The sequence below is a fragment of the Salmo salar genome, chromosome ssa16 (assembly GCF_905237065.1).
Source record: "Salmo salar chromosome ssa16, Ssal_v3.1, whole genome shotgun sequence".
In the NCBI taxonomy this organism is placed as follows: Eukaryota; Metazoa; Chordata; class Actinopteri; order Salmoniformes; family Salmonidae; genus Salmo; species Salmo salar.
The window spans coordinates 14,552,410-14,574,360 of NC_059457.1; the positions used below are offsets into that span (position 1 = coordinate 14,552,410).

General features: G+C 43.0%; 1 protein-coding gene across 1 annotated transcript in view; it reads right to left on the bottom strand.

Moving 5' to 3' along the window:
* The window catches only part of tmtc2b (transmembrane O-mannosyltransferase targeting cadherins 2b), a 176,023-nt gene that overhangs the window by 78,278 nt on the left and 75,794 nt on the right, over window positions 1–21,951 (bottom strand). The window contains exon 2 of the mRNA XM_014147934.2: window positions 20,757–21,336. Within this exon, the coding sequence (XP_014003409.1) occupies window positions 20,757–21,336 (580 nt within the window). The remainder of the gene's footprint in view (window positions 1–20,756; window positions 21,337–21,951) is intronic.

The window sequence follows — 21,951 nt, forward strand, 5'->3', positions numbered from 1 at the left end:
ATCAAGACCTCTACAAATACTCAGCCCTGCCACTTCCACGCTGCCAGATTGTAATCTCTGCTCAGTCAGTCTACGTTTCTAGCCGTACTATTCAGATCCTGTTATTCTGTTGTGCCTGTTTTCCTTGCCTGATGCTGTTTTCCTCTCCGCTACAGTTCTGCCCGCCCAGCCTCCGTACCTGGTTTCCAGCAACCCGCCCAAGCTTCCCCTGACCTGCAATCCATCTCCTCCTGAGTCTCAATAAATACCTAGGTTACTTCATCCCAGTTTTTGTGTCTGAGTCTGCTCTTGTGCAAACTGGAAACCACATATCCTGAGGCCGCATTTATTGTATCTGGGGATTTTAACAAAGCAAATTTGAGGAAAACTCTACCGAAATTCTATCAACACATTGCCTGTAGAACTTACGTTTCAAAAACTCTTGAATATTGTTACTTGGATGGCTACAAGGCTCTCCCCCGTCCTCCCTTCGGCAAATTAGATCACGACTCCATTTTGCTCAAGCCTTCCTATAGGTAGAAAATCAAACAGGAAGTACCCGTGCTAAGGTCTATTCAACTCTGGTCTGACCAATTGGAATCTATGCTTCAAGATTGAAAATAACATTAACGTATACACGAACACAGTGACTAAGTTCATCAGGGGACGTCATAGAGGGGACGTTGTTCCCACTGTGACTATTAAAACCTACACAAACCAAAAACCGTGGATAGATGGCAGCATTCGAGCAAAACTGAAAGCGTGAACCACCGCATACAAACAGTGTAGTGATTCCCTCCGTAAGGCAATACAACAGGCAAAATGTCAGTACAGAGACAAAGTGGAGTCGCAGTTCAATGACTCAGACACGAGACATATGTGGCAGGGTCTACAGACAATCACAGATTACAAAGGGAAAACCAGCCACGTCATGGACACCAACGTCTTGCTCCCAGACAAGAGAAACACCTTCTTTGTCCGCTTTTAGGATAACACAGTGCCACCGCCGTGGCCTGCTCCCAAGGACTGTGGACTCTCGTTCTCCGTGGCCAATGTGAGTTAGACATTTAAGCGTGTTAACCCTCACAGGGCTGCCGGTCCAGACAGCATCCCTAGCCGCATCAGACCAGCTGGCTGGAATGTTTACGAACATATTCAATCTATCCCTAACCCAGTCTGCTCTCCCCACTTGCTTCAAAATGTCCACCATTGTTCCTGTACCCAAGAAAGCAAAGGTAACTTAACTAAATGACTATAAATGATATGATCCTTAGTGCTAGTAAAGGATAATATCACCTCCACCTTACTGGACACCCTAGACCTACTTCAGTATGCATACCCCAATAGTTCCACAGACGATACAATCGCCATCGCACTGCACAGTGCCCTACCCCATCTGGACAAGAAGAATACCTATGTAAGAATGCTGTTCATTGACTATAGCTCAGCCTTCAAAACCCTAGTACCCTCCAAGCTCATCATTAAGCTCGTGGCCCTGGGTCTGAACCCTGCCCTGTGCAACTGGGTCCTGGACTTCCTGATGGGCTGCCCCCAGGTGGTGAAGGTAGGAAACAACCCCTCCTCTTCGCTGATCCTCAACACTGGGGCCCAACAAAGGTGCGTGCCAAGCCCCCTTTTGCACTCCCTGTTCACCCATGACTGCGCGGCCACGCACGCCTCCAACTCAATCATCAAGTTTGCAGACGACACAACAGTAGTAGGCCTGATTACCAACAATGACGAGACATGGAGGAGGTGAGGGCCCTGGCGGAGTGGTGCCAGGAAACATCATCAAAATGAAGGAGCTGATCGTGGACTTCGGAAGACAGCAGAGGGAGTATGTCCCTATCCACATCAACGTGACCCCAGTTGAGAAGGTGAAAAGCTTCAAGTTCCTCGGCGTACACATCACTGACAATCTGAAATGGTCCACCCACAGAGACAGTGTGGTGAAGAAGGCGCAACAGAGCCTCTTCAACCTCAGGAGGCTGAATACATTTGGCTTGCCCCCTAAGACCCTCACAAACTTTTACAGATGCACAATTGAAAGCCTCCTGTCGGTCAGTATCACCGCCTGGTATGGCAACTACACCGCCCGCAACCGCAGGTCTCTCCAGAGGGTGGTGCGGTCTGCCCAACACATCACCGGGAGCATACTGCCTGCCCTCCAGGACACCTACAGCACCCGATGTCACAGGAAGGCCAACAAGATAATCAAGGATATCAACCACTATCATCCAGAAGGCGAGGTCAGTATAGGTGCATCAAAGCTGGGACCGAAAGACTGAAAAACAGCTTCTATCTCAAGGCCATCAAACTGTTAAACAGCCATCATTAGCCGGCTACCATCTGGTTACTCAACCCTGCACCTTATACCATTGCCTCAACCCTGCACCATCTGGTTACTCAACTCTGCTGCTGCCCTATGTACATAGACATGGAATTGCTGGTCACTTTAATAATGGATCACTGGTCACTTTAATAATGTTTACATACTGTTTTACTCATTTCAGATGTATATAATGTATTCTACTATATTTTTGTCAATGCCACTCCGACATTGCTCGTCCTAATATTTATATATTTCTTAATTCTATTATTTTACTTTTAGATGTGTGTGTATTGTTGTGAATTGTTAGATACTACTGCACTGTTGGAGCTAGGAGCACAAGCATTTCGCTACACCCGCAATAACATCTGCTAAACATGTGTATGTGACCAATAACAATTGACTTGAAACTGCTTGTGAGCAGACTGGTTCTAAATAAAGGAAAGAGAGAATAAGAAACGGAGAGAGAGAGAGAAAGTGGCTGTAAGATATTTGGAGCGGCCAGCGAGCGGATCTTTGTTTTCAAAGAGATGTCATGTTCCTTTCTGCTACTTAGTGAGTGTGCTCTGTTTCTCTCTCTCTCTCTCTCTCTCTCTCTCTTCCATTTTGCTCACTCTCGCAAAGGGGAGAGCCAGGGTCAGGGCTTTGGCTGTCTCCGACAAAATGCGTGTCAGCTCCTCTTATCCCTGATGAGGGGTGGGCCAGAGAAAGAAAGATCTAGAGCTCTCAACTTCAGTCACTTTCTATCAACGCAGGTCCACTACTATAGCCAGTAGCTGTAGAGCTGGAGGACGGAACAGTAGAGACCTGTTCATTCAGCATCAGATGGAATTTCTACACATTATTGCGTTACTTGATATTAGCTTCTGTAGAATGAAGAAAAACACTGAAAACAAAGCCTTATTGTTGACCGTGTTCCCAATTTAAATAGAATGCACTGCGTCTACTCTTCGGTGGAAAATACTGTATCTGCTTCATTTCTAAATACACAGAGCATTAGAAAGACGTATTTTACCTGAACAGTCAGCATACGGGTCTCCTCTCCCAGGTGAGGCCCAGTGGAGTGTATCTATCCTCAGGTGGGAGGCAGGTGGGTGAGGGCAGGGGACACTGGCTACCTCCACTATGCCCACTCCATCATACATTGACAGCAGCCATTAGAACATAACATAAGACATCTGTGGACACCTAAGTATAAGACTCTGGAGGGTCTCACATGGCAAGAACATGTCACATCTACATACAGGGAGCACAAGTCACATGCACCTCACACCCTTACATATACTGACACACACCTGGCCGCCTTTGGTTCTCGCCTCTCCCATAAAGGGATACACACTACCAACATTTCAGACAGAGCAACACCAGAGGTCTGCCCGCCTCTTCTCAGACAGAGAGTCTGCAACACCTGAGCCAGGCTGGTTACACTGGGCATGCTCAGTCCACTGCCAGAAACATAACTGAACAAAGAAACCATGTCCCTGATAACAGCAGTTTGAGGAGAGTACATCTATAGACAATATATGAGGAGGTTCTATATATAAATAAAATAAAATCGAAATAAAATAAAATACTATTTTATTGGTCACATACACATATTTAGGAGATGTTATTGCAGGTGTAGCGAAAGGCTTGTGCTCCTAGCTCCAACAGTGCAGTAGTATCTAACAATTCACTACGATACACACAAATCTAAAAGTAAAAGAATGGAATGAAGGAATATATAAATATTAGGATGAGTAATATCTGAGTGGCATTGGCTAAAATACTGTAGAGTAAAGTATATACATATGAAATGAGTAAAACAGTATGTAAACATTATTAAAGTGACTAGTGTTCCATTTAAAGTGATCAGTGATTCCATGTCTATGTACATAGGGCAGCAGCCTCTAAGGTGCAGGGTTGAGTAACTGGGTGGAACATCATATGTAACCTGAGGTGGTGTGAGATGTAAAAATATGATAGGGAATATGTTAGCTTGAGACTCAATATAAACATGTAAGGGAAATAAGGTACAGTGGTTTGCGAAAGTATTCACCCCCCTTGGCATTTTCCCGATTTTGTTGCCTTACAACCTGAAATTAAAATAGATTTTTGGGGGGTTTGTATCATTTGATTTACACAACATGCCTACCACCTTGAAGATGCAAAATATTTTTTATTGTGAAACAAACAAGACAAAAAAAACGAAAACTTGAGCGTGCATAACTATGCACCCCCCCAAAGGAAATACGTTGTAGATCCACCTTTTGAACCAATTACAGTTGCAAGTCTCTTGGGGTATAAGCTTGGCACATCTAGCTACTGGGATTTTTACACATTCTTCAAGGCAAAACTGCTCCAGCTCCTTCAAGTTGGATAGGTTCCGCTGGTGTACAGCAATCTTTAAGTCATACCACCGATTCTCAATTGGATTGAGGTCTGGGCTTTGACTAGGCCATTCCAAGACATTTAAAAGTTTCCCCTTAAACCACTCGAGTGTTGCTTTAGCAGTATGCTTAGGGTCATTGTCCTGCTGGAAGGTGAACATCTGTCCCAGTCTCAAATCTCTGGAAGACTGAAACAGGTTTCCCTCAAGAATTTCGCTGTATTTAGCGCCATCCATCATTCCTTCAATTCTGACCAGTTTCCCAGTCCCTGCTGAAACACATCCCCACAGCAGGATGCTGCCACTACCATGCTTCACTGTGAGGATGGTATGCTCGGGGTGATGAGAGGTGTTGGGTTTGCGCAGGATATAGCGTTTTCCTTGATGGCCAAAAAGCTCAATTTTAGTCTCATCTGATCAGAGTACCTTCTTCCATATCTTTGGGGAGTCTCCCACATGCTTTTTGGCGAACACCAAACATGTTTGCTTATTTTTTCTTTACGCAACAGCTTTTTTCTGGTCACTCTTCTGTAAAGCCCAGCTCTGTGGAGTGTACGGCTTATAGTGGTCCTATGGACAGATACTCCAATCTCCGCTGTGGAGCTTTGCAGCTCCTTCAGGGCTATCTTTGGTCTCTTTGTTGCCTCTCTGATTAATGCCCTCCTTGCCTGGTCTGTGAGTTTTGGTGGGCGGCCCTCTCTTGGCAGGTTTGTTGTGGTGCCATATTCTTTCCATTTTTGAATAATGGATTTAAATGGTACTCTGTGGGATGTTCAAAGTTTCGGATATGTTTTTATAACCCAACCCTGATCTGTACTTCTCCACAACTTTGTCCCTGACCTGTTTGGAGAGCTCCTTGGTATTCATGGTGCTGCTTGCTTGATGGTGCCCCTTGCTTAGCGGTGTTGCAGACTCTGGGGCCTTTCAGAACAGGTGTATATACAGTTGAAGTCAGAAGTTTACATACACCTTAGCCAAATACATTTAAACTCAGTTTTTCACAATTCCTGACATTTAATCCTAGTAAAAATTCCTTGTCTTATGTCAGTTAGGATCACCACTTTATTTTATGAATGTGACATGTCAGAATAATAGTAAAAAGAATGATATATTTCAGCTTTTATTTTTTTCATCACATTCCCATTGGGTCAGAAGTTTACATACACTTAATTAGTATTTGGTAGCACTGCCTTTAAATTGTTTAACTTGGGTCAAATGTTTTGGGTGGCCAAACAGTTCTATTTTTGTTTCATCAGACCAGAGGACATTTCTCCAAAAAGTATGATCATTGTCCCCATGTGCTGTTGCAAACCGTAGTCTGGCTTTTTTATGGCGGTTTTGGAGAAGTGGCTTCTTCCTTGCTGAGCGGCCTTTCAAGTTATGTTGATATAGGACTCGTTTTGCTGTGGATATAGATACTTTTGTACCTGTTTCCTCCAGCATCTTCACAGGGTCCTTTGCTGTTGTTCTGGGATTGATTTGCACTTTTCGCACCAAAGTACGTTCATCTCTATGAGACAGAACGCGTCTCCTTCCTGAGTGGTATGACGGCTACGTGGTCCCATGGTGTTTATACTTGCGTACTATTGTTTGTACAGATGATAGTGGTTCCTTTAGGCGTTTGGAAATTGCTCCCAAGGATGAACCAGACAAGGAGGTCTACAATTTTGTTTGAAGGTAGGCCTTAAAATACATCCACAGGTACACCTCCAATTGATTCAAATTATGTCAATCAGCCTATCAGAAGCTTCTAAAGCCATGACATCATTTTCTGGAATTTTCCAAGCTGTTTAAAGGCACAGTCAACTTAGTGTATGTAAACTTCTGACCCACTGGAATTGTGATACAGGGAATTATAAGTGAAATAATCTGTCTGTAAACAATTGTTGGAAAAATTACTTGTGTCATACACAAAGTAGATGTCCTAACCGACTTGGCAAAACTATAGTTTGTTAACAAGAAATTTGTGGAGTGGTTGAAAAATGAGTTTTAATGACTCCAACATAAGTGTATGTAAACTTACGACTTCAACTGTATACTGAGATCATGTGACAGATCATGTGACACTTAGATTGCACACAGGTGGACTTTATTTAACAAATTATTTGACTTCTGAAGGTAATTGGTTGCACCAGATCTGATTTAGGAGCTTCATAGCAAAGGGGGTGAATACATATGCACACACCACTTTCCTGTTTATTTTTATTTAGAATTTTTTGAAACAAGTAATTTTTTCACTTCACTTCACCAATTTGGACTATTTTGTGTATGTCCATTACATGAAATCCAAATAAAAATCTATTTAAATTACAGGTTGAAATACAACAAAATAGGGAAAATTCCGAGGAGGATGAATACTTTTGCAAGGCACTGTAATGGTTGATTTATACATGTTGAAGAGGGATAAATGACCTATGCAGATTGCTCTCAGGTTCTCTACAGCCATACAGTATGTCCTTCAACTGTAGTATGACTGTTTGGGGAGGGGTGGATGTGGGGGGCTAATTTGGGGATGACCTAACCTTACATGTTAGGCACATGAGGTGTCAAGACATCATGCCAGGATAAGTCCTCTTTATCCAGCTGACAGTTGTAAAGTATCGTGTCTCAGCATTGTGTATTCACAATGCTGAGTATGGGAGGCATGGTATTGAAAAGGGGTCATGAGATCACATGAGTTTAGCAACATCACTGACCACCAGTTTCTTTTTCCCAACATAAAAAGTCCACATAGTTCAGGAGTGTGACCGGTAGTAATACATCTAGTCAAGCAGCAGCCTAGGTGTGAGGGGGAGCAGTAGTTGTTAGGAATTTAACAGTCTTATGGCCACGGAATAGAAGCTGTTTAGGACTCTGTTAGTCTGAGCCTTGATGCACCTGTAACACCTGCCGGAGCAGTCCATGTCTCGGGTGGCTGGAGTCTTTGGCAATTTTTCGTGCCTTTCTCAGACACCGCATGTACGTCATGGATGGCTGGAAGCTCATGCCAAGTGATGTGCTGGGCCGTCTGCACCACCCTCTGTAGGGCCTTCGGGTCGAGGGCGGTGCAGTTGCCATACCAGACAGTGATACAACCAGTCAGGAAGCTCTCGATGGTGCAGCTGTAAAAGTTCCTAAGAATATGTGGGGCCATGCCAAATCATTTCAGCCTCATGAGGGAGAAGAGGCACTATCGAGCCTTCTTCACGACTGTGCTGGTGCGAGCGGACCATGTTAAGTCCTTAGTGATGTAGACACAAAGGAACTTGACACTCTCCGCTGTGGCCCCGTCGATGTGGATGGGGGTGTGCACCCGCCCCTGTTTCCTGTAGGCCACGATCAGCGCCTTGGTCTTGCTGATGTTGAGGGAGAGATTGTTGTCCTGGCAACACACTGCCAGGTATCTGACCTCCTCCATATAGGCTGACTCATCGCAGTTGGTGCTCAGGCTTACCATCAGCAAACTTGATGATGGAGTTGTATGAGGCCACATAGTCGTGGGAGCACAGGGAGTACAGGAGGGGGCTAAGCACACACCCCTGGGGGGCCCCGTGTTGAGGGTCAGCATGGCGGTGTTGCTGCCTACTCTTACCACCTGGGGTCGGCCCGTCAGGAAGTCGAGAATCCAGTTGCAGAGGTAGGTGTTCAATCCCAGGGTCCCGAACTTGGAGGGCACTATGGTGTTGAATGCTGAGCTGTAGTAAATTAACAGCATCCTCACATACTGTAAGTATTCCTCTTTTCTAGGTGGGAGAGAACAGTGTGGAGTGCAATTGAGATTGCGTCGTCTGTGGATCTGTTGGGGCGGCATGCAAATTGAAGCAAACATGATGCAAGTGCTGCTTTGTTTTCTCCCCTGTTTGAGATGTTATGGCAGAATGTACTATTATGTGGGCACAACTGTCCACAGTCACAAACAGAGGAACTATAGGCCTTCACTCAATTTATACAAAATCTAAACTGCACATCAAAAGGGAACTATTTTAATTTCTGTCATCATAAAATGTTTACCCAAAATCACGGGGTAAACATTTAGTTCTCTTCTCTCTTTTCTCATTTTTAAAGCTCCCGAGTAGACAAAACTCTTTGTCACACAGTTGTCCAAACATTTACTTTAATAGCCAACAAACAAAGCAATTTGCTTGATGGAAAAACATTGCATACGCCAAGTCCTCAGGAAGTACTTTTTAACTGCATATTGCTAATGAAGAAACATTCTGAGCTCATATTGAAAAGCAATGCTAACGTTGGCCAAGCTAGGTGTACTAATTGTATCTTCAGTATCTGTTATCGAAAATGAGCCTATGAACCAGTTCCACGTACAACAATAGCTAATAAAATGTTTTTTTTCCACATAAAGATAAATCAGTTACACCACAAACGTAAGCGCTGCCAGCCATGTTATATTTAGTAGGCTTAATACAGGCTAGCATGCTATGCTTCCATAAATGCTACAACACTACATGATGAATATCCACTTTATAAAGGGGGACTTGAATAAACACACTCTGACAGTGTAGAAAATGATTCCCATCCCTATTGACTACATGTCTTGGCTGTAGATTAGAATTGGAATAGAGTCTAATCCTGACCTGTTGAAAATAGTGCAGAATGTGATATCCCTAGTGTAAACATTAGGCCAGACTCCAATACACATGTACCAGTGTAACTATAGCTAACTAGAGCAAACGAGACAGTGCTAATGTTTGTGGCAGGATATATCATAGTCTGTTTGTTTGTCAAAAAGACATTGACTCTTAGAAAAAAAAAATGGTATCTAGAACCTTTAAGGGTTCTTCGGCTGTCCCCATAGAAGAACCCTTTGAATAATCCTTTTTGGTTCCAGGTATAACCCTTTTGGGTTCCATGTAGAACCCTTTCTACAGAGGGTCCTACATGGAACCCAAAAGGGTTATACCTGGAACCAAAAAGGGTTCTACATGGAACCAAAAAGGGTTCTTCTATGGGGACAGCCGAAGAACCCTTTTAGAACCCTTTTTTCCAAGAGTGTACTAGATGTACAAAATGTCTAAGTCTGTATGGTAATTAAAAACAGCTGTTTAATTGTAGTGACGGGTGACTGGCTGGAGGAACACAGTGTGTTTTTTATTTTTTTTATAAAGGGGGTAAGCAGCAACCAAGAGCATCCAAGAGTTCTACCAGGTCTCTCAATAAAACTCTCCCCAGAGAACTAGGAAGGAGAGGCTGCCAAGAGCTCAGAGACCCAGCCTCCAGCCTCTCTCTCTCTGTGTTAACCCAACATGTGCTCATTCACTTACTCTCATCCTCTCTTTCTTTCTTCGATGCACACACACACACACACACACACACACACACACACACACACACACACACACACCACGCACACCTCTTTGTTGCTTGACTATGTCAGGAAAGGGAAATACTGAACACCAGCATATTTGATGCTGATGATATTTCATGCTGACGAGATGAAATCTATCATTCCAACAAGCACATTATATATAAAGAAAATGGAACACAATACAAAGCATATCAATAATTTATGTTTATCATCAGTCTTGCACTCAAACTGCTGCTTCAGCATATCTACAGTATCTAAAATCCACATGCCTGCACTGTGTCTAACAATCATTGAAACCAATGACATTTTAAATATTAAGGAACTTTCTTTTAGCATGCCTAAACACAAATCCAAATGGTGGCCGTCTCAGGTTGACAGCAGCGACACATTTGATGTGACCTCACCGAAAAGAGGGTAAAATAATATGATGTCCTTCTTTCGAAGAAAGGCATAGAAAAAACGAATTATATTCATGTATTCTCAGTGCTAACAGTAGCTTGCATACAAAAATGGTCTGGGGGAAAAAATCATGTCATTTCCAGGAAATAGCAAATGCTAAATTAGGAGTGATGGACCTCTCCGCCTTCAGTTCAATAACGCGCTTTTCTCCCCTGAATCTGTGTGACAGGACTTCATAACTGACCAATCAGCGGCAAGCCGTCCGAGGTGTAAAGAGACATGGACAGCAGCCACTTAATGCTGCCAGAGACAAAGCACATTAGCATGTGAATAGCAGCTCCAAGAAATTAGGCTCAAATAAAGCAGTGTTTTCGGAGGTGCCAAGACTCATACATGTGGAATGGAAGGGGTGCAACAACAACAACACTCCAATAAAACGTGTTGAAATATGTAGGGATTTTCACATGGCTGATTACTGTGTGGACGAGGGCCTGGTACAGTGTACACCAGTGGTTTGTGTTCTTGGAGGGTGGGCCAGCTAAAACTGGGCTACACAGAGAGAGAGAGCCATTCACATTAGTCACGCACATTCTCTCTTTAAAAGTCACTTCTCTTATTTCTTATTTTTTTTAAATGTATTTCTCTGTCTCTCTCTCCTCATCACCCACTAGTAATAGCAATGTGTTGGCAGTTTCTTTGGCTGGTTTTATAGACAGAAAAGCCTGCATTATGAATCTGTCAAGAAGAAACCACAACTAGAAAAGTTGACCAGTGGCCAGCCACTGGCATAGACTAGAGTGGACAATGATTTAGCAAGACAGAAATGGCAACAAATGAAACCTGCTGACTGGTCAGTCCGGCTTTTCAGAGTATACAGAGCTGATGGAGAGCGGGGACTGAATGTCAGCGCTGAATGTGTAGAATCCGCACTATACAGTACATAGTGTGCCAATAGCACCTCTGCTGCAGGCATTTGAGTTTGGCTGGCAGGCCATGGCTGGAAAAGGTCCAGGTTCTAGTTTTGTCCAGGTTCCATTGACTCAGAGGAAATGACTGGAGACACACACACATGCACTCGCACACACACACAATGCTGGGCTCGGGCAGCGGAGATTATTCCCCTGTGGCATTCCATGTTGTAACAAATGGACATCGGTTATAGCCTGGTCATCCTCTATTAGTGGCACAATAAATACATACTGAAATCAAGGGATATTTTTTTAGCAGTTAGTATAAATCTTATTTAAACCTTTGGCTTAGCTACTCAGCAAAAAGTTATGCACAGAGATCACATTCCAAAATATCCATGCCATAGATACCACAGTAGACATGAAAGTAGGGCTGGGCAATATGGCCTAAAAATAATATCTCGATTTTTTTTTAAATGTATGGTCGACTCACAATATAGTGTATATCTAGATGAAATCAAAATAAGCTTTGTTTTACATTTAAATTTTATTTTTTACATTTAACTAGACAAGTCAGTTAAGAACAAATTCTTATTTACAATGACGGCCTACACCAGCCAAACCCAGACGACGATGGGCCAATTGTGCACCGCCCTACGGGACTCCCAATCACAGCCGGTTGTGATACAGCCTGGATTTGAACCAGGGTGTCTGTAGTGACGCCTTTAGCACTGAGATGCAGTGCCTTAGACCGCTGTGCCACTCGGTTAAATACACTGCATTTCAAACAGTCAGTAATAATCTAATGAATTCAGGGATTGTGAAGTTATACCTAGGCTAAATGTAAGCCTTCCACAACCAGAATTTTATTATTTTAACAAAATAGTTTAACCTGCTTTATTGCAAAAATCACTGTTCTGGCTTTCAAGTCTATCTATGAAAATTCCCTTTTTGTTACAAGTTTAACCAGAACCATGCATAATGCACATTCACTAATAATGACTAACTTCAAGTAGCAGGTATTATAGAAAATGAACACAGGTCTCATGAACAACCTCTCAAACGCAAGCCCACGTGCTAGTGAGCAGCCAGCTAATCTTTATATTTTATTTTAAAGTTGCTAGCTTACAAGGTAGAACAGTTGAATTGTTATGAACACACCCTTCTGTCCGACGCCAACTGTTTGAACAGCATGTCAGCTTGTCCACTTTGTTCAGATGTTGAAATCGAGTGGCCTACCTTATTTCTCAGAATGAGAACGAGTTGCCAATTCCTTACACAATTGTGCTTTATGCTTATTGCACGTTTATAAAACTCAGACTAGACAACTAGTATAACAGTCTTTGGCTAAAATGCTGCTAGAGGTACCGCAATGTCGTGCGTGACAAACTGAGCATTCATTTTCCAGAATCAATGTTCATTGATCCTCCCGTTTTAGTGGTGTCTGCTCTGTGTGCAATTTGAGGAGTTGAGACATAAAAAGGGTATCATTAGAAAGATTAACTTCTCCTTTATTACAGTAAAATAACGTCTCAATGTATTTCAGTGTCGACGTGACCGGTTCTGTTGGACCAAACCTCAGACGCAAATAGCGAGTTGAAACCGCTTGTCAGAGAGGAAGAGGTGATCTCTCATCTTTGTTGTTGTGAGTGACGGGGGGGATGGGCTTGGTGTGTGTGTGAAAATGGGAAGGTGCACACAGCACAGGAGGAGCGAAGGAGATGAGACCAAAAAGACAACATGAGAACAAATGGACATAAATACTCATAATTGTTTATTTTTTTTTTACTGATTCTTGCAATACAAGCATTTGGAATATCGCGCAAAAACATACATCCTAATTAATCAAATTAATTTGATATATATCGTCCTACGTGAAAGGTGAATCCAGGTGAACGCTATGATCTAGCCTGGCGGATACGAGTCACAAACGGTCGCGGCATAAACTCAAAACTTTTCAAGAAAGAACCACTGTACATCGCACAGTTCGGGCTTGATCTGATTTATCTCTACAGAAACTGGCCATTGCGCTCACAGGAAGAAAAAAAACGAAATGGAATTAAAATAATTGAACAGACGTCGGTCAATTAGTTGTTTAAAAACAGAAACCGCACACAGAACACATAATGACACAATGGGAGATTTGCAGTGGATATAAAACGTTAATGTAATTGACTGAAAGCCACAATCAGATAAGGAACCCATTTCATGATCTGATAACGTTCTCGAAATGTCAACCTACTTCAGCTGAGAGTATACAGGAAAATGTACAATACCATGTTAACATGTCATCTAGAGATGAGGCGAGAGTGAATGAGTGATTTACAGTGTCCATATTATGACAGCCTCAAAAGGAGTTGGTGTCAGTCTCATCTGTTTGAGGCAGAGGCTGTCCTAATATGGACACCATAATAGTTAGATGTTAAACAGTGAAACACAGTGGCAGACTGAGCTTTAAACACCTTAATTAATGCCTTATTTCTCTCCAATCTCCACGCCTCACTTCCTAAACGTTGTATCCCTCCACAACGGCCTGTTCTCACACTTCCTAAACGTTGTATCCCTCCACAACGGCCTGTTCTCACACTTCCTAAACGTTGTATCCCTCCACAACGGCCTGTTCTCACACTTCCTAAACGTTGTATCCCTCCACAACGGTCTGTTCTCACACTTCCTAAACGTTGTATCCCTCCACAACGGTCTGTTCTCACACTTCCTAAACGTTGTATCTAGGGTTGCACATTTTGGGGAATATTCAGAGGTGGAAACTTTCCGTGGGAATCCACGGGAATATATGGGAATTAACGGGAATATATGAGAATTAACAGAAATATATACAAATTAATATTAATACCATTTAAATGTAGATGTTTTTTGCATTGGATATATTTACCATATCGTATGGAGACAGAAACATAAACCTTTCACCTAATCATAAGTAGACATAATTGAAAATGTTTAAATCCTTCCAATAGAAATTTAAAAACTATTTAGTTATGAATTGAACTCTTCACATGGGATGATTTCACTGAACAACAAAAGAAAGGGAATATTGAATGATCCCCAATGATCCATCGCATCTCCCAAAAACATTTTCAACATACATCTGTAAAATGATAGTCTATAAACTAAAGCTTTGGTTGTCTTCCTCTCAGGCTTCCATGTCTTCTCCCTGGACCTCCTCAATGTCCACCTCTTGAGCATCAGACTCTGAGGCCTCATCTTCACTGTCACTTTCCAACCTTGTTGAGGATGGCTCGTTGTCAGGCTCAAAAAGCCTCAAATTTCCCCAGATGGCCACCAATTTTTCAACCCTTGTATTGGTCAGCCTGCTGCGCACTTTGGTGTGTGTGCTCCCAAACAAGGACCAGTTGCGCTCTGAGGCAGCTGATGTTGGCGGGATTTGGAGGATAATGGAGGCAACAGGGAAAGAGCCTCACATACACAAAGTCCCTTCCACCACATGGCTGATGAGATATGTTGGCACGACTGCCATATTGCATCTCCATTCCAAAGCCCTTGCTTGGAAGTGTACTTCGCCAGACTGCCAAGAACCTTGCCCTCATCCAGGCCAAGGTAGTGAGACACAGTAGTGATGACACCATAGGCCTTGTTGATCTCTGCACCAGACAGGATGTTATTGCCAGCATACGTGGGGTCCAACATGTACGCTGTGGCATGTATGGGCTTCAGGCAGAAGTCTTCACACTTTTTTATGTATTTCAGAACTGCAGTTTCCTCTGCTTGGAGCAACAGTGAAGTGGGCAGGGCAGTACGGATTTCTTCTCTTACATCTGCAAGCAGAGTCTGAACATTAGACAGGCTGGCATTGTCTCCCTCAATCCGTGCAATGGTTACTGCTATAGGTTTCAGGCTGCTTACCACTCTCTTCCAAAATACATCATCCAGCAGGATCATCTTGATGGGGCTGTCCATAACTGCAGACTGAGATATGGCCATTTCTTGGAGAGACTCCTTCCCCTCCAGGAGACTGTCAAACATGATGACAACACCACTCCAATGGGTGTTGCTGGGCAGCTTCAATGTGGTGCTCTTATTCTTCCCTTGTGTCTGTGCTCTTGTAGAATACTGGTTGAGGGGTGGAGATGATGTAGTTAATTATTCCTTGCCCACGAACATTCGACCACCCATCAGAGATGATTGCAATACAGTCTGCTTTCTCTATGATTTGCTTGACCTTCACTTGAACTCTGTTGAACTCCGCATCCAACAAATTAGTAGATAAAGCATTTCTGGTTGGAGGGGTGTATGCTGGGCGAAGAACATTCAGAAATCTCTTCCAATACACATTGCCTGTGAGCATCAGATGTGAACCAGTTGCATACACAGCTCGAGCAAGACATTCATCAGCATTTCTCTGACTACGTTCCTCCATTGAGTCAAAAAAACTTCTGATTCCAAGAGGACCATGAGCTGTTGCTATCGATAAGGTGTCCGATTCACCATTTTCACCTCGAATAGAAGTAGAGGGACTTTTGTCAGAGGTTGCTTGTTGTGAGCTATGAGGGAACTTTATGCACTTGGCCAGATGATTCTGCATCTTTGTTGCATTCTTCATATATGATTTGGCAAAGTATTTGCAAATGTACACATATTTTCCTTCTACATTAACTGCAGTGAAATGTCTTCACACATAAGAAAGTGCCCGTGGCATTTTCTGTAAAGATTAGAATTTTAAAAAAATAATTAAAAAAAATACAATTCCATGTACAGATAAATAGTTAAGCAGTTAGATTAAACAACTCCTTTGTAAGATAAAAAAAAAATGAAACGTATGGAAACAGGCGAATTAACACTCCTTAGTTAGCAGGTTCAAGCAAGCTAAAACCCACATGGTAGCAAAAACTAACTCGCAGAAATTGTTAACAAGTTAGAAATGATTTAAACACACTTTGCTGTAGACTACTATTTAGTAGTTCACAAAAAAATGTGGTATGTCATATACAGTATATTCACCCCACCCAGGATTGTAATCAAAACTTACCAAAAAGCTCAGACAGTGTAGTAGTGTGGGCTCAATAGCATATCATTAGTGTGCAAGATCTTGAGAATCAGCTGTACATGTGATGGAAGAATGCACTGTGCATGCAGAGGGTTGCAATTCCATTGAATTGGGGATAGTTTAACCAAAATATGCCACAAGACCTAGAATTGCCTTATGTGTATCCCACAAAAAAAGGTTCACTAATCTAACGTTTTTGATGAATTTAAGCAAAATTCCCCAAATTCCCGGGCTTCACTTCCCATGGAACATTTCCAAAGAAATTCAGGTATTTTACCGGAAAGTTTCCGACCCTTTGCAACCCTAGTTGTATCCCTCCACAACGGCCTGTTCTCACACTTAATAATGGGAAGTTCTTCATCACAAAGCTTAACGGCTCAACTGTCATCACCTGATATATCTCTGGGCCAGACATTTTATTTCTGTTGTGTCCATTCCAGATCTTTACATATACACAGGCTGATAGGTTCGTATAGGACATTGGCCTAATGATAGGACATTGGCCTGATAGGACATTGGCCTAATGACAGCGGCCTGTCCCATTCATACTAACAAAGTAGACATCTGAAATCAGGTTTCAACATTCATACAGATGACTTGGCGTCGTTATCACAGAAAAAGACATACTGTAACAGTACATACTGTAAACGCATGAGACCTGCCAGCCTTAACAACACTCAAGTGATGGGAGTGATCTGTCAACTTTCCCTGCTTGTTTCCTCTGTGCTGGGGTTCAAAGATATGCAGTGAGTCTGTGATACTGCACTAGAAATTCACACCAAATAAGCCCAACTTATTTCTAAAGCATACTTTCCTTTATTCCTTATTTCATCTGAAACAGCACTGGGAGAGAACACAGTCTCACAATGTTAGCTGTCCTATGTTGATCTAAATACGGACTTTTCCTTCCTTTTCCTCTCTCAGAGTAAATTATGTTAAGTGTTGAGCAGGTGCAGGTATACCCCATGACTCCATCATGGCCAATTCAAAGATGGCACTGCAGACAAAACATCCGTTACAAGCCTCTGATGTATTCAACTGATTTGACAGTAAATGGGATCTACTTGTCATATGCATAGAATATGGTGCACAGGTGTTTTCCCAGACCATTCATCAACACCATGGCAAAGCATAAGATAATCCATAGGCTCTGGCCCATCCATGACAGCATTGTGCAAGTAGATCGGCCTGTATTGGCAGGGGAGGTGTGTTTGTGTGTTGGGTTTCTAATCAAATATTTAGAAGCTGTCAGATATGAAGTATCCTCTCCTGTAGCCCTCCTAGCACTGCGTTCTCCCAGCAATGCCAGGCCTGACACACTATTAGCAGGCCTGTCTGCCTCAGTCAATGTATGGGCCATACTCCAGAGGACACCAAGGCTCAGTTAAGGTTTAAATCATGAGAGAGGCCCGTGTGGAGATGAAGACAGCAAGGGGTCTCGCTCACTTTTTCACACTATGATGAGCACTAAAACAGAAAGGCTAGATTTTCTTCCTTTCTCTCTCTTTCTCAATTTTTTGGCTCTGTCGTTCCCTCTCCCCCGCCCCCACCAACTCTCCCCCTCCCAGAAATGCGCTTCGTACATCGCCTGTATGAGTCAGCATCCTGGAGTGCCATCGGCCGTTCTTGGACCCCTTTTGTCACATTTGTGCACGTCTTGTTCAATTTGGCCTGATGTGCAGAGACTTGTGGAAGTCACATTGATTCGACAGCTGACGGTAAGCATTTGTAACAGGGCGCAGTAGAGGAAAAGGCTACTTGATGATGGCTTTGTGCTAAAAAAGAAACAAGGAAATTGTAAGACTAGGCTAGATTCTCATTCCTGTTTTATCTTTGATTTGTGTAGGTATAAAGGCTTTCCTTGGTTTATTTTTCTCTCCCTGTAATATTATGAGGGCTGTCAAACGCATTATTTACAGTTAACGTTTGAGATTTGTAATGCCCTAAAAAAAAGTTCACACATTTAATCTCATCTCCATTTCTTCAACCAAAAGTTAACGTTTCCGCACTGACCCTTTTAAGCGCAGCACAAAACGTGCTCGGCTGTGCTGTGTGCTCTCAGTCTCAGCAGCTACAGATGTAGGCTCTTAGTTAAAAAGGCTTCTGAAGTTTAATTATATGTACAACAATTATAATCTATAATTCACATGTCCTGTTGCTGCAGGATTATTTTCCTGCTGTAGCAAACTGGCTTAAATGAATAGCTCAGACACACCGGTATAATTGTCAAATGTTTCCTCAGAACAGTGTCAGCAGTCAATCTCTTTTTGTGTTTACAACACTTGTTGTATTCGGCGCATGTGACAAATAAAGTTTGATTTGACCTTGAAGTCGTCAGCCACTTGGCCTAGTTAAAATACTCCACACCAGAAGGTGACAGTAACGTTGTTTGGCAATGCATTTCCGTGTGTGTTGCTTATGGTCTAGATTCCAATGTTGTATTTTGTAGAAAGCCCTCGTTGATACTAGCCAGATGACCACAGGTAGATAACTACCTAGCAGGATGACGAAGAAACAATTTAATTCACTCTCCATGATCCCATACTGCCAGTGCCAGCCCATAGCGAAATGTTTAGCTAGCTAGTTAACATTCTCGTATTCGCTAGATAGCACAACATAGCTAGCTACACTGCACTAACTCGGCAGCTAACACAGGCAGCAGTTTCATGGAAACGAATCCATTGTGATTTAATGGTTAGCTAGCTTGGAGGAAGTATTTAATGTGGTGTGCAATGCGTCTGTGCACTTAGTTAGCTACCATCCCAAAGCCTACATTGCATATGAAGTGTGACTGGCTCATAACATTTAATGTACAGAGAAAATGCCCTCTTTTTTCACATTTTGTTGTCACCCCTATTGGCTCCCCCAAGTGTTGGTTCATGCTCTCTGGTTGGCTCAAAGTCAAGTTGTTGGCCACTGATAAGCATTACGAATTTACAAGTAGAAACGGCATGTCCGTCACTACCGGGTCGGCACGCAGTAAGCAGGTAGAACGACCTACCACTGTGATAAGTATCTGTTGGCAGTGAGATTCTCTGTGCGTTTCATGCTTAAGATCTGACATCTGTAGCAGCTATTGTAGAGCGGTCTGTGGTACTTAAACATCCACCATGCACGCAGCTTTGAGCAACAATAAAGCTAGCAATCTAGTTATGCACAGTTCTGCACAGAAGTCGCTAGCAAATTCTAACGTTAGCTAGCTAGCTAACCAAACGAGCATGTTTACAATGCCATGGATGAATGCCTCTTGTTTAAACTAATTTCCCACAATGATTTTAAAATCGGAACAGGACATCCATTCAATTTAGCTACTGTTTTTGTTGTAGTTCACAGGTTAAAAGATTTAAGCAAATTATCCAAATTCTAGTAGTAGCAGCTTGTGATCTAGTTGAACAACATGGATAAGTAGCTTAGGCTAAATCTAATAGCTGTATGATATTTTACATGATGTCAGACCTGGCTGATCTGTTGTTATTTATTTAGTGTTTACCCCTATAACCAAAATATATTATACCTACAACCCAATGTGATATTCTTTTAAATTGAAACACCTTTAATTATGGTAAAATTTAAACAATATATATTTGTTTCAATTAATCAAATTAATCGCACAGAAAACCATGTGATTAACTCGATAAAATGATTTAATCGTTTGACAAGCCCTAAGTGTTACACAAACACACGCGACAAACACATGATGAAGATTAATTCCAATGATAACGCCTTGCATGTAAACAAAGTACCACCTCATCATCATTATGTTACATTAAAGTATCATTCATCTCAATAACATGCACTACATTATAGTGACAGACGATGAATTAACAAATCCTGAAAGTGTGATCGTTTTGATTGTTTACTTATTACTAAAGCGAGATCTAATTGGTGTTTGGTAACAAATGGTGTCACAAGGGGAGTTAACGATGGATAATGATAATGACACTGTTCAAGGATAATGCAGGATTTGTACACAAGACGACAGACAGCAAGGCAGCAAGGCACCATGGGAATTAAAATTCAACTAACAAAAGTCCTTATCAGCTTCCCATGACCCCATTCCATAATAATACGATTCCCTAACTCACGTCACTGCTCTGACAGTCACTTACGGATGTGTATCTTTGTGTTTGTATCCAAATACACAAACAGTATATAAGCTCCATGACTATGAATAAACAGGAGAAATAGCCTACTTTCTCTTTGTTTTTCTTCCCCACGTGTATATTTCCTTGCATTCAAAGGACAAAACAACAGCTCATTCCGGATCACACAGCTGCACATACATGGCAAAATGTTTTGCAAATTACATCCTAATGAAAAGCAAACATAACACAGGCATACTTCCACACAACAAGACCCGTGTGAATAGATCGGCTTTCCACTTTGCACTTTGCCAAAGGAGAGAGAGAGGAGGAAATCAGATACATGGGAAAAAACAAACTATTTACCTTGTAGAAGAGTATGATGACCTGACGCAACTTGAGCCGGTGGAACACGCAGACGTCATAGAGTGCCGACACGGCCAATACAGTCACCCCCTGCTCTTTCCACAGCATGCTGCAGGCAGCACAACCCAGGCTGCCCAGGAGCCAGGCCCCCAGCCTGCAGGGCCCCGCAGGGCCCCCTCGCAGGGCGCAGTGACGCACATAGCACAGCAGAGACAGCAGGAAGAAGAGGGCGGCGCCCACGTCGGCACGGCCTACCACACCCGCCACCGCCTCCGTGTGGATGGGATGCGAGGCGAACAATAACCCAGCCAGGAGGCTCCACAGGCCCTCTCCAAGCAGCAAGCGGGCCAGCCAGGTGAAGAGGGCCGTGACGGCCCCATGGAGGCCCACGTTGACCAGGTGGTAGCCCCAGGGCTCCAGGCCACCCAGGGCATGGTTGAGGCGGAAGGAGAGGGTACACAGGGGCCGGTAGGACTTGTGGCTCCCGCTGTGGGTAAGCAGGGTGCCCCAGAAGTCATCGTAGAAGATGTTGATCCACGGAGTCTCTGGTAGCAGATCCTGGTTGGTTTTGATCGCACGGCTGTGGGCAGATGGAAAACAGAGGGGTTAGAAGATGTATGTGCAATGATCCTCATGCTTATGGATAACCTCATCAAGGGCAATGCCACCACAGCGCTGGGGACTGGCGTTTCAGTCAATTCAATCAATATGACACAGTATGTCTTCACTGTACTGAAAGAAATGTCTGGATTTCTTTCAAACTCAGCAGTGGTCCTTTATCATGCCCCAAAGATAGGAGGCTTAGACAGAAATCAAATCACCTTGAAACCTGCTCATGCTTGACAGGGACACAACCCATCACAGAGAAGGCTGATGTACATGTAAAGATGTGTGATCACCCCTCTGAGTGTGATACATTGCTGTAAAAAAGTACTGTGGCGTGAAACTTGCGTAAACCTTCTTTAAGAGTGGTATTGTGGCCTTCACCGACAAAGTCTGAGAGTAAGCAGAGAGAGGAGTGCTCACCACGGCTCTTACTGTGGACTCAGGGACTGCAGAGGCGCATGTACCACGCCCTTGACCGAAAACAAATAAAGCAACAAAGAGAGAGAGAGGGGGAATGCCATGTTGGCATAAAGGAGCGTGGAGAGCCAGGGACCAAAAACGTGTCAATCACAGCTAGCCCTGTGTTTAC